The 17,474-nt window shown below is 42.4% G+C and overlaps 1 protein-coding gene across 1 annotated transcript in view; it reads right to left on the bottom strand.

The window, feature by feature from the left end:
• The window catches only part of LOC138184321 (discoidin domain-containing receptor 2), a 155,361-nt gene that overhangs the window by 58,222 nt on the left and 79,665 nt on the right, over positions 1 to 17,474 (bottom strand). The window contains exon 4 of the mRNA XM_069122187.1: positions 4,815 to 5,046. Within this exon, the coding sequence (XP_068978288.1) occupies positions 4,815 to 5,046 (232 nt within the window). The remainder of the gene's footprint in view (positions 1 to 4,814; positions 5,047 to 17,474) is intronic.

Here is a 17,474-nt window from a genome sequence, read left to right as displayed (position 1 = left end):
ATTTCCAACTTTCTGCCATCCCTTCTAATTAAAAACTAATCATTTCCTTCCATTCATAAAAAGTATCGCAAGAATTGTTATAGAATCGACAAAAATTTCGGCCATTTGAAAACGCCATTTAATTATTCCGCTGACTAGAATGCAGCGCAGCCGTTCGTTATCGAATATGAGGACCAGAGAAAAGCAGGCCTCCTTCTTGCCCCAGAACGAGAACGTGCACTCGCATTCGCGGTACTGGCAGAAGGGAGAAGCTTGTTGGCGCCTGGAGCCTTAATTACCTCTGGCGGGCTTTTGAAGCAACACCGCTACCGTCTTTGGCTCGGTGACAATTATTATTACGCGGTACAACTTGCACGGCCGCATACGCAAACAGCTACGAGGACATTCTTGCCTGCCTTCCCCGCTCTAGTGGTAACGCGCGGTACGAAACACGGATGGCACCCGGCTGCCTTGAAAACTTGAGGCTTCCGCGCCATAGCGAGGCGCACGGTATTCGAGAGCACTCTTTTCTCTCCCTTCTATGGATAATTTCGTGGAAATATCCGAGAAATTCTGACGAGTTAAGCGTATACGTTGATGTCGCGGAAACCGCGGCCAAAAAATGAAGAAATTCGGCTTTCGTCGACGAGGAAGGTTCGTCGTGAGTCCGCAAGTAATTAAGGAATCTGCTGGTCCGCTTTCACGGAGAGGAGGATACGTCTCAAAAGATTACGTTTCTGGTCAAGGTTTCTCTTATTCCGCGCAAATACCAACCTCTCATTTTCTATAAAATGCATATGTGGTAACTGGATTGTGGATTTTTATGCAAATGCGCGTACTACGCAAAATATATAATATATTCAAAGTGCAGTGCTCTAGGTATATATAATAATATATTCAGTAGATAAAATGAATTTTTGTCCACGTTTCACTTTTTTTTTACCGTATGTAGAAAGTATGGCTGTATTTAAAATAATATTCGCAGAAATATCAAATATCCGCAGCGTGGTTATAACACCCTTGTGTATCGCTTCACCTGGCCAAGTCATCCAGCATCCGTTTTACTTTTGCTCTTTCTTTCGCTTCATCCAAAACGCGTTAAGTAGAGTTTCCCTTTGCAACGACGCGAAACTACAAGTGTGGCTCGACGAGCGTGTCCGAGAAGAAGATCTAAAAGTTGTCAGCGTTGGAAAAAGCGATGAATAATGGTGGACTACTTTGTATTGAGAAAAAAATACGCGAACCTATGCGTCAACTTAATAAATCGTCGTTTATTTGCTTCAAACGCGCACGATCTTCGTCGCAAAAGGAAACCGTTCAATCATCAAGATGTTACTCGATTTTCAGATGTTCAACCGGTTGTAATCGTCCAATTTACAAGCACGAGGATGGACTTCGTTACACCGACGAAGATCCCGCTGGAGACCGATAATTGGGACAGCTTGGTCGCGAATCAGTGAATAATCATGAGTCTGAAGATGGAAGTTGGTCTTTGCATGAAATCATAAGGTTGAACACGTGACGGGGAAGGCGTCGCCCTGAGAAGCCAACTTGTGCAGTCTGTTGGCGTTGCTACATTAGCGCCGGCGCAAGTGGTCCATCAATATTAATAAGGCAGTAACTGGACAGCGGATGTATAGAGATGGCCGATCGGATAACCGATTTACCGAAAAGAGAGAGAAAGACAGAAGGTTCGCGATTGGTCGGCCTTCGGGAAAATTTACAGTTCTATTTTGCATGCTGGCTACGAGGGCAGAATTTTTCTCCCTCGGAACGTGAAAGTTCGACGACAGCGACGACTACGACTACGACGACGACGGCGACGACGACGGGATGATTAATCCTGTGACGCCTAGTAGCCAGGGATTTGCATTTAATGACGATATCTGCCGGCGAGTAATTCGATATCCTGATTCGAGAATTTCTTTGAGCCTCGATGCTGTTGATAGCTTTGGTAAATCGCAGTTTCGCCCACACAGTCCGCCGTGTCTTTGAACCTTTTTCACCTTCTTGAAAATATCCGATCGGATTAACGTGCCGTAGTTTTGTTGGAAACTATAACCGTTAGAAAAGCGAACGTTTCAGGATAGGCTATAAATCACGAAGCGGAATACTCGGTGTACGTGCAACGTTCAACGCTAATTTCTATCGGTTTGGTAGTGTAGGAACGATGGTTCAAGCGTGCCCCAAGAGTAGTCTGGCGATCGTTATCGGCGTCGAAATTAGTCTTTACACGAAATCACGAAGTGGAACACGCGACGTGAAACCATCGTGGCTCGCAGACGAGACCGCCGGTCCCTTGGCGCGTTCGATTCTTGGCTCGCCTCGGTCCATCAATATTAATAAGATCCCAAAGACCGGACAGCAGAGATACCAAGACGATCGAGAGACCAGGCAATTTGACCTGCCGAGCTTTTTCATTCCGCCTTTCGTTGGCAGCGTATCGTTGGTAGCGTCGTAAAACGAAGCGAGAACCCCATTCGTGCATTAATGACCGTCACGTCAGTTGGAAATCGCGCCCCGGAGGGACACACCGTGTTTAAAGTGTCGTAATAGCCATACCGACGAAGTCCATAAACACTGGACGGACCATAGGACGATAAGTTTGGTAAAAACGTATCGTGTCGCCCTTGGCGAACTCCTTACGAGTCTCTTATTGCTAGTCTGCACGTTGCTTCTACTTTAAACCGGTACTTGTTGAAACAGCCCCGGTATATTCTCTGTCGTGCTATTCCCGCCGTTTCAAGTGCTCTTAATTCTTCGATAAGTTCCTTAGTTGCACGCTTAATCTAGCTTGAAATTTATTGGGACATTGACAGGTTTATTCGAGGCTCGATCGGTTCATTGGCAGGATGTTAAAACGTTCGAGGATTCTCATGCTATTTGTACGCAATCTTTTTGTTTGAACCCTTTCGATTTACGCTTTGATATATAGGCGGTGTTTTGACAACGGTACCTAATCAAGTACCTCGAGTACCTAACTACCTTCTTTGTTTCTCGTAATACTATAAAATATTTCAGATACTATTTGTATAGAAAAATGTACTATATAAGAGAAACTGGGCGTTTGGAGATTATATCGATATTTTTTCAGAAATAGTCCATCGGTTGTTTCATCACGACGGTAGAAAAATTGAAAGAAACGATTATTGAAACTTGCGATTAACGAAATTGAAAGCATACGGGTCGTGTGTAACGCGTATTTTCCAATATTATTGAGAACGGTAAAGCTATACAATGCTACAGGAAATTAAAGTGTAAAACTATTATATAGAAGATAAAAAACGTATAACGAAAGAAGAGAAGCAAGCTTTTATTCGTTTGAATATTTTACAAAAAATAAAGGAACCATACAAATGCCTGAAAATCGTTGTAAATCCATAAAATTTCTACGAGACGTTACGAATTAATCATTTCGACCAGTAGTTCTAGCGGCAAATGTTAAAGATTCAACGGAACTCGAGCATTAATCTAACATTTTGCCAGGGAAAAATCCAAGATCCGTAGCCTCTCGAAAAGTTCTGTATAATTCAGAAGCCGCTGGCGAAACTCAGGAACACAAAGACCGCAGGGCTCCGGCTTCGGTACGGGCCTCGACAAAGTGGCACATCGTCGGTACGAAATTAGCTTACGGATTCGCGATAAGCTGCTTACGTTTCGAGCGGGATAATCCTTCCCGTTGGTCTTCGATTCTTGATCATAGGCCGGAGCGCTCGAAGCTTGCGCGTTCTACTCGCTCGGCGCGCGCTTCTGCGCTTCAAGAGCACAACCAGGAATAACAATCACGCCGCTTTAATCGTCACGGAATTATTATTTCAGGCCAATGACCAGCCTGCCAATTCGGTTTCGACTATTACGAACGCAGCTGCTGCCGATCGACGGCGAGCAGATGCGCGAATCGTTCATAAATCACGATATCGTAAGCTGTTTTTATCAATCTCGCGGCTGCGCGTGCACTTTCGCTGGCGACCCTTTGGCTTCTTTGAAACGTTACAACGATCGGTGCCACTGATCGTAACGCTCGTTAACAGAAAGAGAAACATATTCCGAAATTGAAACGTTAGATAATCTCGTTAAAACGTATTAACAGAGACAGGGATGTTAAATTAATATTTTCAACGTTACGAACAATTTTTGGTTTCGTTTGGAAAGTTAGTCGTTTCGAATATAAAAACAACAAAGTATCTTAATCGCTTTATCCTTTTCCGTATCTCATCGTACGCTCGATACCTTCGTGGTAAAATATCGTGTACTCTTTCAGAGATCTTTCGGTCTCTGCGTTAATTATTTCATTACGCCTTCCGATCTTCCGACGTAATTCGTTTATTTTATGTCGCAGAAAAACCTATAAAGGTAGTATCGTATATATGTAATCGGTAAATTGCGTGGCTTAAAACAAATCGAAACGATAAAATTACTTTATGTCAGTACCTAACCGTTTCTACGAATGACACAATGCCTATTACCATAACATTGAATCGAATGGCAGAAATAATCGAACGTATGAATTAATATCGTGCAACGAAAGCAATCACGCATAATACATAAGTACTCGATTAACGTTCAATTATAATATTTTTGTACGAAGCTTCGCTTCGTACGACAAAAAGTTATTTTATCACTGCGATTTATGTTTAATCGCGGAATCTTCCGCAACGCGTTTGTACAGCGAATTACAACCCATCTTACGTATATTCACTTAGTCTTGAAACTTAAATAGCATGATCGACTAGATTTGTGATAAGTCCGAGAAAGTCTGAGAGGTATATCGAAACTAGATGACTTCGTGTCAGTAAATTAGTTAATGGAGCTCTGGAAGAGATAAGGGCACTCACCTCTTTTCCTTTGATATCTCTGTATCGAACCCACTTGCCCAGACGCGGTCGCCAGTACTCGAGCAGATACGCCTCTGCATACTCAACACCGAGACCGTTGCCGAAGCGACCTTGCGTAGCGGTAGCCGTGATCAAGTGAACCGTATGAAGGTCGATCTCTAACCATTCTCGGGCTTCTTGGGTGATCTGATTTTTCGGACACCAAGCGCCACCCAGATTCTCCACTTTTAATCTGAAACAGATGTTTAAACGTCGAAGTTTATTATCCTTTCGAACTTGAGGAGTTTTGCTTCTTTAACACTAGAATCTACTATCAGAGTGGTAACAATTAATTTGTAATTTCTCCGATATAAACTTTATGAGTTTTTTTTTTATATAGAAATCTTGAAGAATTTCTGTGATTTATTTTTAACTATGAAACAAGGCTTGTTTTGCGCTCAGAATGTATTTCTTGTACATTTTTCGTTTAGATTTCTCTTGATACGAGTATCGTACTTCAATCATTGATAGTTCTAAAGTTAATAATTGGAACAATTTATCGACTATTTTTTATTTGTCATTTCTCGTTGCACGAACTAGCGAGCTTGTTTATTGTGAGAGAATGGACAGAAGCCTGATATTCGTAAATCAACGCGAAAGTGTGTAAAGAGAGAAAAGGTTAAAGGAAACGCAATCGAGAGGGTTGTAACTCCAGGCACGCTCGAAGAAGTTTTCAAGCATCGGGGTAATCAGACACAACATTCTTGGGAGATTCCGTGAACTTCGACGTTTCTGCCCTCGAACGTTCGCGAGGATCGGCTATTTTTCACCTCGTCTTTCAATACTAAGGCGAACGTAACGAATTAATTAAACGTGAAGATACCCGGCGACCCACCGTCTCCTTCCCAATCCAGCCGGTTAGCCGGGATTTTCAAACTAAATTCCGATATCGTAATACGGTGGCTCGTTCATCGGCAACTTTTAATACTTTCATTATTCCAATAATAAATTTGAGCACCCTACAGCGGCAACTTCTTAGACTCGGGCTTACTCTTGCTCGATCTTGCACATTAAATACACTCTCGAAGTAACGAGGAGAAAGAAGAAGTAGGAGAAAAAAAAAATAAGAAAAAAAGAAAGGAAAAACACGAGTTTAACTACTTAATGGGATCCAGCACGAGCAGATAGCCCGGGAGAAGTATAAGTGATACTTGGAAACTTTCAAAATCATCTTTGTCACGTGAACCCTTAGCGCGCTTTAACCACGACAAAGACGTACCATGTTTCCTCCATAAAGCAATGTAGCAAATAGTTTTCTCCGGCATAGAAGGGAGCTTCCTTTCTCACGAAAATTACAACGTTTCGAGAAACTTTGAGATTCTCAGGTTGGTTTCCCACCCCTGCTATCCCAGACCAAACAATTTCAATCGTCATTAAAAAAGAAACAGCGACACGAGCGCTGCGAGGCTCATTTGAAATTAAAAACGAGTAGAATAATCATAACACCGTAAAATCTTCGTACCCTCGCGAAACTTCACCGCCTGTGGGACCGCGTGCCCCAACTCCCACCCTCTAGGATTAACGTATTTCTCTCGTTTCCCCCCTTTACGCTTATTACGAATAATTAATAGCAAAGAAAAAAGAACGGTGAAAAGTAAACAACGAAATTGCGTTGTTGGACGAAAGAATCTTGCGCGGAATACTCGAATCCCATTTGCATAAAACATAGAACGTTTTGCACGCGTTTCTCCTTCTTTCTTCCGCATTTCCTGCAAATTTCATTTCTAGTTTTTAACGAGAATTAGTCTATGAGATTAGGCTCGAATCGGACTATGTTGGCTGACTTGACCTATCTTAAGATCTTCGCTTTCACAAATTTTGTAGTCATTTCACGATATCCTGCATTCTTTTTAACCTCTTGCACGAAACAAGCGAGAAACAGAGAAAATTATAATTTCGATTAATCATTTAACTTACTACGCATATTTCTTACCAAAAACCATAAACCTGAAAAGAAGAAACACGAAATATTTTGAAATATCCGGGACATTCCTGAACACGCGCCAATTACGAAACCCATTCAACTGTTTCGTTATTCATGGCTGAAGCCATTTTCCTCAAAACTTTTAACACGCAGTTCTCGCTCGCATCCAGCACCGCGATCAAATATAAATTATTCACAAGCCAGCGTCAGGATAATAAAAATTGTAGCTCGCCAAATTGAAAGATGAACGTGAAACCGTAGAAGCTCGCATTATGTGTCCAGATGACGATCCTTAAAAAGAAAGAAGCCGAAGGCTCGAGGTTGTCGAGGAGAGACACAGCGATATCTCTGGACAGCTCGATCCATCCTGACGCGTATACACACAGGTGATCTCGATCGAAGGTGCAAGCTGGCCATTTAATACGTGCAAGCTGTAGAGCCGAGGGATCGGCGTGGTTCGGTTTTAATCTTTCCGGGGGTCGAAAGCAAGGCGCGGAGAGGCTGGCCGTAGTCGGCATGAATAAAAGATGAGGCGCGAAGCGCCTTCCCTAATTGCGTGGACCGTTTAAATGCTTGGCTAAGAGGGAAGCTTCTGCCGGTCGTAACGTCACGCTATACCTGTATACAGCCGTGTTGGTATATCCTTTTGGATGGTGCGAGGTGAATGGCGCGGAAAGAGACGAGAAGCCTACACCGTGGATGGGGGACATCCGACGTCTTCGAGGTTTAACCGGTACTCTCCCTCTCGGGAGAGTTTGTTTTAGCATCGTGCATTATTCTTCATTACTGGAATATTTGGAGGCGTGTCCTAACAACGTGTACCTGACGATATTTGCTCTATCCTTAATTGTCGCTAGGGAAATCGACCTGACGACGACGACGGCGGCGGCGACAACGACGAGACGACGATTCTCTTTTGGACGCGATGAGGATAATTCGGTTTCTTTCGTAAGAGGAAAAGAGGGAGCCAACGCGAGCTTTGCAATCTTTGCGGAATTTTGAGAATGTAATTAGGATTTGGACAGAGTATTCCCTCGTTTAATTTTGTTGATCTTAATTAACGGTGTATTTGCCTTTCGATGCAAATTGCAGCGGGGGAAACGTTTTATTTTTCTTCGTTCTTCGAGCTCAATGGAAAAGAAAAATCAGGTCTAGTCTATCGACCAGGTTTTCCTCTAGAATTAGCTTTCTACAAAGGTTTTTTATCAGACACGTAGTAGGAATAAACCCAGAAAGTTAAGGTATGTAGCAGCATCGTCCGGTGTTAATATATGTTTTTCAATTTTCTAGGTAGCGTGACACGTAAATGTATCCATTTAATGACTTTGTTGTCTAGATTTCTCGTATTCTACCTCCATCTTCTCTCTCTATTTCTAGTCTATCCATTCCATGATTTTTAACTACAACGCCAATCACGGCAGATATTAACATTACAGCTCTGTTATTTACCATAAAATTAAACCACTCGCTATCTTTTCTTCAAAGAGAAAGAGTGTCTCTAGCCACACCCGTTGCGTAAAAATAAATTATTCATCGGCTTCAAATTCCCAAGAGAAATTCTAGGTGTGTCACCGATAAAACGTAATCAAACGATCCAACAAAGCGTTTAAAAAAATCAACGGAGATCGGAGATCATCGTTCCATGTGCAATCCCAAGAACTCGACACCTCGTGAGATGGTCGACACCTTGACTAACTACTCACGCCTGCAGAAATAACGATGATGCTTCTATCACTTCACGCTGCCTCTATCTCAAGAGGATTGAAGTTGAGTCCAGTTTATCTAAACTCGTCTCACCTGACCGCTCGTTCAGCTTTGCGCGTTACATAGTATTTACTCGCCGGTGTTTCAGGTAATTTGCAACAGGCCGGCAAAATTAATGCGTACCAGGGGATTTTTCCAGGATGTTCTCCTATCGCCTCGGCGTGGTATCGTGTCTCGGCGTGGTGGTGCTAATAATCGTGCTTACCGGCCATCAAACCGAGAATGATAACGCGGCGGCGTTCTCGAGGGCAACGCGTCGTTATAACAACGTCTGGGGCCTGGTTTTGCGAGATTTACAGCTCTCACGATGCAACCGCCTCTTTATCCTTAACAACCAGCTCGAACGGTCCGGTTTCCTGTTGTTGGAACAACGAACAAGGAGGCGCAACGATACCACGGCCGGCGAGAACCCAAACGCAACCTGCAATTCCGTGATGGAATAATAGACAAATGGACGCGTAGGTCGGTTTTATGGTGTTGGTCGGGGCATTAGCTGGACCACAGACGCGAGCCAAAGTCGTCTCGTAAAATTGCATCGTCGTACGGCCGGCTACAACAAAACGTTAATTGATACCGTTTGGCATTAACGACTAATTGGCATGGATCGTTGTATACATAGATGTCGCGTGTTTGCTGACGTGGTGTAACTAAGATATTGCCAGGTTTGCATTTGTTACGATAACGTAACTTAACGTAATTTACAGTGCCTCTGGAACGTATATGCAAATGTAGATGCGAAGAATATTTAATTACACAGAGTTTACGATGCGGTTAGCTGATGTCTGTCTTAAAGAATCTTAAAGCGCTTCGGACGTTTCTGCTTTAGGTTTTAGATATTTTCTCGGCCATGAGATTTATCGATAGTTTATTGGTAGTTTATGCGTGTGTATGTTATAGCGGACGTACCCCGTAAATCCATTTAAACGTATTACCCGTAGGAATGTTGGATGGTGGTAGACTTTTGACTCGTAAATTTTCATGTAAAATAGTAGTGGCTGCGTTTAGTAAATAATAATTTGTCTAATAAATAATAATTCGATTGTGCGATAATTCTTGCTCTGTATTATAAAACAGCCGGTCGAGAACTCTTACTTTCTTAGATACACTCATACTTTCTCCGAACTCTGAACTTCACGTTTCAATGAATTCTACACCACTTACGCTTGCACGCGGCAAATTCTTTCTTCGCTCTTTTTCCTTCGTTTTTAACGTTTATCCAGAACTTCGAGTTTTCTATTCAACGCAAAGCAAGGTCGATTTAAAAAGGAAAAATCATTCTCGCGCTTCATATACAAGATACCCTATCACATACGATTTCAAACCACTATCTTGAAAACTTTCGCCCTTTAATGCAGACAATTCCTGATTAAAAGAAGAAATATCTTTCTTTCACATGAATTTTACTAAAATCGACGCGTCTCTGAATTTGTAGTATTAAATACATCTACATTAATTTAAATTTGGAACGCGTAAATTAATCACACGTCTATTTCTCTGTCCTAGACACTCTCGACTCATCCAGCACTATCATCATTCTATCACTTCCACGATTTTTTATTTAATTTTTGACCGATGTTACATTCAACATTTCCATACATTTCTCCATTAGCGTCGTTGTAGCCAAGATGGTTAAAATACTCTCCATTATTATCATTATTGGCGTCGAAAAAGTAATGCCGCGATCATCGCAGTTTGCCCCTTCCATCATTTCTGTCTTCAGCCGACATTTAGTCGACGTTTCGTCCGGCCACAGCCTACACGTGCCATTTAAAGCGACTTTTTGCGGGGCCCGGTCTCGAGAAAAGCATCGAGCGCCGTGTGTGGTCCGACGTCCGTCGAAAAAGAACGATCGGTCGCGTGTGTTCCGCGAGAGGAGACTTTGTTTCGAACCTTCGGAAATCCTGTCCCTTTACTGGCTGCATTAAATCGACCACGACCAAAAAGAGATACCGTGACCGGCTTAAATTTCCCATCGCGTTAACCGCTTCGCGGATGATTTCGACTTCGCTGAAATTAGCTGAGACGCGACACTGTCTCCTCTTAGCTGTCTCTTAGCAACGGTATACCGTTTATATTATGCAAAATGTTCGCCAGGGGAATTGACATGCGGGTAGACTTATCTGATTCGGGTTGCGTAGACGCGCGTCGAACAAAAGAAGAAAAGCAAGGAGGGAAAAGAAACGACGGAAGGAAGAGGGAAAAGCAGGTCGTAATTCCCCGATAGGTCCTTGACCGATGGAAATTTCGAGTTCACGTCGAACCGTAAATTTCAGCGTTTTCGTATCGACGCAGCACGCGAGAACATTTGCTTGCTCCGTTTTCGCAGTCGGATCGTTTCCAGTTCCGATTGTTTTTTAAACACAAAACTTCTTGCTTCCATTTAACGTCTCGATCTCCGTTACAGCAAGTCGGAGAAATTCCCTTTGACATTACGGTTCGATGAGAATTCGGAAGTTTAGAACAGGGGTGGATTTACGGTTGTAGGAAATTTGTAGGTAAATCTAGTGACTATGAGGTGATCTCGCAGTGGAGGAAATCCAACCGATAAGATTAAGGTTAGAATGTAGTCACGTCCCTGCAATTATCCTCTATCTTCCTCTAATTGTATTCTCCGGAGTTTCTCTATCGATCGTGTAATTGTAATAAATGTTTTTGTATTACTCGTTGAGAAAGATATCGTTAGAATTTCTTATCGCAAAATGGTTCTGCAATTTCCCTCGATAACATGTTTTTCAGTTAATTAAAATACTCTTACGTTTCCGAATTAAACCCGGTAACAAGTACGCGATCAGGTACCGCAATTGCAGATAGTTACTCGATTAGGTTAAAGCTGGAGTGTGACCACGTTCCTGCAATTATCATGTGTCTCCTATTCTCGTTGCTTTCGCTGATGCTTCGCTGGCCACTGTGTGACCTCGGCAATCGCTGTTAGGTACTCTAACAAGGTTCCTGTTCTCCAATGCTTTTATTTTCCCCATATATTACCACGATCGAGTACAGCTTTATAATTCTGAACACGGTTCTCGAACGTTATTATGAATCGTTGCTAGAATTTTTATTCGATAAGATGAAACCAAGCGATATAGCTAGGGCTTCCTACGATTTTCTTTTTCACACTTTTCTTCTCTCCTCTTCCAATCGATTACTATTTATACCCGTTAACCTGCACTATCTTTTTCGTTTGATTATTCAATTGATCGACTAAAACACGTTTGAAATTTTAAATTAGCCAGTTGGAAAATTGAAGTTAAACGATACGGAGCATCGTGGACGCTACTACGTTCGAGCAATAAACGTTATCGCGATACGCTCTGCTCTTAGATAAGAAACTACTTCCTTAAAGGTTCGTTGCGTTTTTCTTTCGCGAAATCAAGAGCACACTGCCGATACTTAGGAAACCAACTATCATCCTCCGTTGGCCATTTTTCGTTCTTTTATCTCGCCACCCTATTCAGGAACGTTTCTATTCTCTCGCGGTTGGTATTGCTTCGAGGAATATCAGAAGTTCGCTTATTGGACCCGTTGAAATTTGTTCTCGTCCCGTACGATTCGATACAGCAGCCGTGCAAATTGAATTCCGGTTTTCGATTTGGTATCAGCAGAGAACGCGTGTAACGCGGATAACGACAGGCTGCCTGATTTTCTCGTCCCCGAATTATCGCCACACGACCCAGTTCAACTTCCCTCCAGTTTCATTAAAAAAAATTCCTTTTCGTGGAACAACTAAACGGAACATCGCATCTTCTACGAACAATTTTTCTTCCACATCTTTCCCAGGGATCGTGGGTTTCCGATTTTATCAGATGTCTCGAAATTTTATGGAACTTTCGTAGAAGCTCGAGGAACGAACAATGGAACTGAATTACCCTCCTCCTAGCCTAGCGCGAGCAAGATCGAAAATGGGATTCACCTTGGTATCGTCAAACGCGAGTGTGTAATCGACTGCCGAGATACAAAGCCAGCGTATAACCCTCGTAGCTGCAGCCTTATCTGCCTCTTCGAAATTACAGTGTATCAAGTAATGACTCTAAAAGCCATTACTCGCAAGTCCGGGCTGGACGTCGTCGCGTACCTCGTTGCACTAGCTAAGTATTTCTATTCCAGCCGGCGTTGTTTCGCCATCGTATCTTGACAGTTTTAATTTTTATGCAGCGTGCCACGCGAACGGGGAACACAAAGATTCCTCGTTCCTTTAACCTCTTAGGTACGATGCGCCACTATAGTGGCTTTCGCGGATGTCATTTTATTACGACGCGCCACTATAGTGGCTCACTGTACTGACTCATTCGCTCCCCATTTGAACCGAACGGTCGTTTTCATTTGTCTTGCTTCACACTTTTCTTGTCCTCGCAACGTTTTATAACATTGTTAACAATATACAGGTAGAATATATAGTCTTTGTTTCTGATGCGCCAGTGTCAGATATCAATTGTTGCTTTCCGTTAAAATAAATATACCATTATTAGATGTTTTTTTTAACTTGCCGATCCGTGTCATTGTAATTTTTTAGAAACTTCAAGCTGAAAATGTCGCTTCAAAATAGAAAACGAAGAGCAATTTGAAAAACACTATCGCGCTATGTGTCGTACCGTGCTTTAAAACATATCACACACAATTGTATTATTAATTATAAAGTAAATTATTAAAGTTCAAGTATATGCGTCATATCTTTAAGAAAAATTACAATTTAATTATCAAAAACTTTATTCCAATGTGCTTACGTATAGAACAGTATTATCCGTCACACATTGCAGTGCTGTATCGTTTACGCGTAATTCGCGTCAAACTCTGCCGTACAGAGAAACAGCCCCCTACTTCCCTCCAGTTTCATTAAAAAAAAATTCCTTTCCTCCTTCTTAGGAGGTTAAAAGCGGTATCGCGGAAAATTGTTCTTGCCAGGTACGCATTCTCATCGGCCAGCAAATGGGAATCGTGAAACGAAAAGATATTCGACGATCGAGTCGTAGGTTTAGAAAAATGTTCCTACCAGAGCATTCCGATTAATCTTATTCCTTTTTACCTACGTACTCTGTTTAATTTCTTTGACGACAACGATGACGTATCCTCTACATTCGGTGACACTATTTCAGAATAAAATACGATAAAATTATATTCAAAGAGTTTTTACCATACTCGAATAAAAACGAACTGTATAAGTAATTTTATTTTATTTATCGGTTCGAATATAATACGCAGCCTCTTAACGCAAGAATTTAGAAGATAAGTATAAAAAATGATGTACACAGGCGTTCGAATTCGGCTATCTGAACAAGTGCACGCGAAGAAACCGGGCAGTTACGTTCCAGTTTTTCCAAAGTGCGTTCACCCCTCGGGTAATTCCAATTGAATTCGCTCGTTGAATCGGACTGTGTGTACACGGTGAAGCAGCGGGCAAACTCGCAGTTACGACTTGCCTTTTGACTTCTCAGTCCACTGCTATTTCTCTCAACAGGAGACCGCTCTCTTATATACCGCGCACGCTCTCTAACCAGTATCTTAATTGCGTCCATTCTGGAAATATCGTTGAAACTGGGAACACGGCAAGAAAAGGGAAAAAGACGCGCGAAAGAAGCGGAAAAGCCAGGGTGTTTCTTATAGTAAAAGCACGAGTCGTGTGTCTTCTTACGATGGCGCGCTTGAGAATCGTTTTGTGTACTCGCATATGGAAAACGATCGTTTCGCGCTGCAGAAAACGGCTACTCCAGATTTGTCTGTAACGTCGTTTCCGATGTTTCGCCATTCAACGAAGAAAAACCTGCATTCAAGGGAAACTTTGTATTCGACTCGTTTCCTCTTTTCTCGCCCTTTTTTCTTTCTCCCTTCTATCCGTTGTTCCCCGTTTTCCATCTCTGAACATTCCATCCACGCGAAAAGCGTCTTCGGGGATTCGTTCATCGATCAGCCGTTGCCTCTTTATCCCGCAAGCCGCTTGAAATGAAATTATCACGGCGACGTTACCATTTCAACACCGTTAATTAAATTACACCGCAAACGTGTTTGACATCCGTACGAACTTTTTGCCAGAAGCCGAGAGAAGTAACGCGGCAATTTTTTAAATGTCACGCTCGCAACGCTGCCGCGACTGTGGAAACACGGCATGACACCGATTTATCGGTGCTTTGACGCGCTCTGACGGCGATCGTTCGTGTTCCACGGTCTCGGATACGGATTTTCGGTATTTTCGTCGTTTCGCTTGTTGCGGCTCTTTCTCAATTACTCGACGTCCTTAATTTTCGCGAGCTCTGTCCCGGTTTCTCGGCAGGTTTCCAAGCCACAGACAGACCGAGTTACCTTTATACATCAATTATGGACAGGATTGACACGACCTACTGGGGATAATCTGGCCTTAATTGAAGTCAATATGAACGATCGAACGACGTCTGGCATTTTTGTCGGTTCCCTGGCCAGGAAGTTTATATAGGACAAGCTATTTCTGATTTTATCTTTTGCGGAAAGAAGACAGAGTGCTTGAATATTTCATCGATTCAAATATTCAGACAGTTGGGAATTCTACCTTTTCAAGCTACGTAATTGTATTCTTTTCGTGCGTCACGTTTCGTTCCACCGAGGATTTATCGTAACCGCAACGAAAGAGACATCGTACAGACCTATCTTTTACCTTTGAAATCTATTATTTTTAAGCTTTGGTTGGATTATTCGGGTTACTTGAATTTACGTTTCTGTTCATACAAGTTAAGTTACTCGCGTTTAAGTAACGTCATTTTGATCTTATTACCGTTCCGAGTCATTTTTCATCTAATGGTATTCCTCTATCGTTAAAAAGTTTCTCAATCTCGAAAATAAAACGGCAGAATCGTTATCGATGTGTGATCGATATTAAAAAACTTTTTTATAGCTTTAGGTGCTTTTATGTTCGTTTTAACGAGATTGAAATAAAAGAATTTAGTTGATGGCAAGCGGATGCTTAAAATAGCGTGGAAGAAAGTATTGTCTGCGATATTTATAATAACGAGAGAAATAGAGAACGAGTTGCTAGAAGTCTAGAAAGACAATACTGAAAAGAAACAATCAATTTGAGTAAGGAAGTAAATTACCAGATGAATCCATCAGAGACTTTGTTAAAAAAGTTAGCTGTAGGAAGATAAAGAAGAGTATAAAAATCATCTCGGAAGGTCTGTAGGAAAGTTTGATGATTTGCGCGATATGATTAAACGCAAAGTTCATAAAGAGTAGATTAGATTTAGGAAGCCAATAGCGAAGCTGGAAATAACATTACGTTACCTAGTAACTATCCTTCCCTTTAAACGATGAAATAGTTGAAAGAATCTCAATTTCGCTTGAAACTTAAGAGGGCCATACCGATCCTCTCTTGATAGAGAGAAAAATAGGGAAATATTACGAAATTTCAAAAACAGTATTTTTTTACAACTTACATCTTTCTGTAATAAATACACTCGTAAGAGTAAAGTAAAATAAAGTTTGCAAGTGATTCGTTCTTGAAAAAATGGAATATGACAACGTACCTGTGCAACGAAATTGAGAAAGCAAAACCGATGGGCTCGTTCATCGAGAAACTTAGATGACAAAATGCAGAAACACTCTGTACGGAGGAAACTTAATCGAATTATGTGAAATAAAGATACGCGTATAAACCCGAGAGAATACTTGGAATAGTCTGAACAGCACGATATATTCAAATCAATCGAGTCCATCTACCTTAAATGAAACTTTACAAGCAAGACACAATTCCCAGTACAGTGAATAGAGTATCCAATCACCGCAGTCGCGCGAAACCCAACAAAACCGCGGTACTTTCGATTCGATTTCAATTTATAGCGCCCACCCACCGTCCAATAGCGCAACCCATGTAACAATCTTCGAGTTGGAAGAAGAACGCTGTATCAAATAGCATTGTCGATGGTTGTTCTTTGGTGCGGTTTGCTCGGCGGTGCATCGTCAGCCATTCTAAGCACCTTCGCCCGAGGTCGCGGTGTATTAAATTAGACGGTGACGTGGACTGGCAAAGGAGGCACTTGGATGCGATGCGGGGGCGCCGCGAAGCTCATCAAGAGTCAGGCCCATTCAGCCAGTCATTGTCTGCGGTAATGGAATGTATTAATATCGGAGAGCCCGCGGGGCCGGCGACCGACGCTCTCCGTGTTCCACGTTGCCCGAGCTGGTTGGTTTGGCCCTCGCTTCGAGTTACAACCGCGGCCTGCACCAGAGCGGATATGTCCCGTGGGATGGAATATTCGTATAAACCGTTGTTGCGCTGCAACCGCCGCTGAATACCGGACCCTACGCATTAATATCTAAACGCCACCGACGGAAGGCTATCCGTGGGGCGAGACAAGGGGACGAGAGGGTGTACGAGAGGGTTTGGCTGGAACGAGAACTCGAGTCGACCAGAAAGAGAACGAGACGAATGGAGTGACGATAGAAGAGAGCAAGAGAAACGGTATAGCGCACGCGCTGCCGTCGCATCTCGTATTCATGCGTTGCACCGTCGGTTACAAGAGGCGTTACATGGCCAACCCTTTCGCCACCAGCCAGGTGTAATATTCTTTTTACGTCGCTGGCCGACGTCAAACATCTCCCCGTGATAATTGTATTAGAGGCTCGAGGCTGCTGTAAGTTTTACGGTGGAAGGGTAGCAAAGGAGTTGCGTGGATAGACGATTTAAATTTCAGTTGCGTTGGCTAGTTGGAGGTGAAAGAATGAATTTGAAAGATATATTAGATAGATTCGGACAAAGGAGAGCTCTCGGCGGATATAGTACTTTTGACGATGGCTGTTAGAAGTTTCCTGTCGTGGTATAATTTTATTAGATCGAAATAAAGAGTTTTTGATGATAAAGGACTGCTTTATGAGTATAGCTTCTACCGTGAGTTATGAAATACAGTGTTATTAAATTTGTGTAAAAGGGACTTTATTAACGTATGATTCAAGCAGCAGAAGTGCAACCTGCAAAC

This window comes from Bombus flavifrons, chromosome 1 (assembly GCF_040668555.2).
Source record: "Bombus flavifrons isolate JBK064 chromosome 1, iyBomFlav1_principal, whole genome shotgun sequence".
NCBI lineage: Eukaryota > Metazoa > Arthropoda > Insecta > Hymenoptera > Apidae > Bombus > Bombus flavifrons.
The sequence above is the reverse complement of the archived record's forward strand: the minus strand, read 5'-3'. Positions and strand labels throughout refer to the sequence as shown.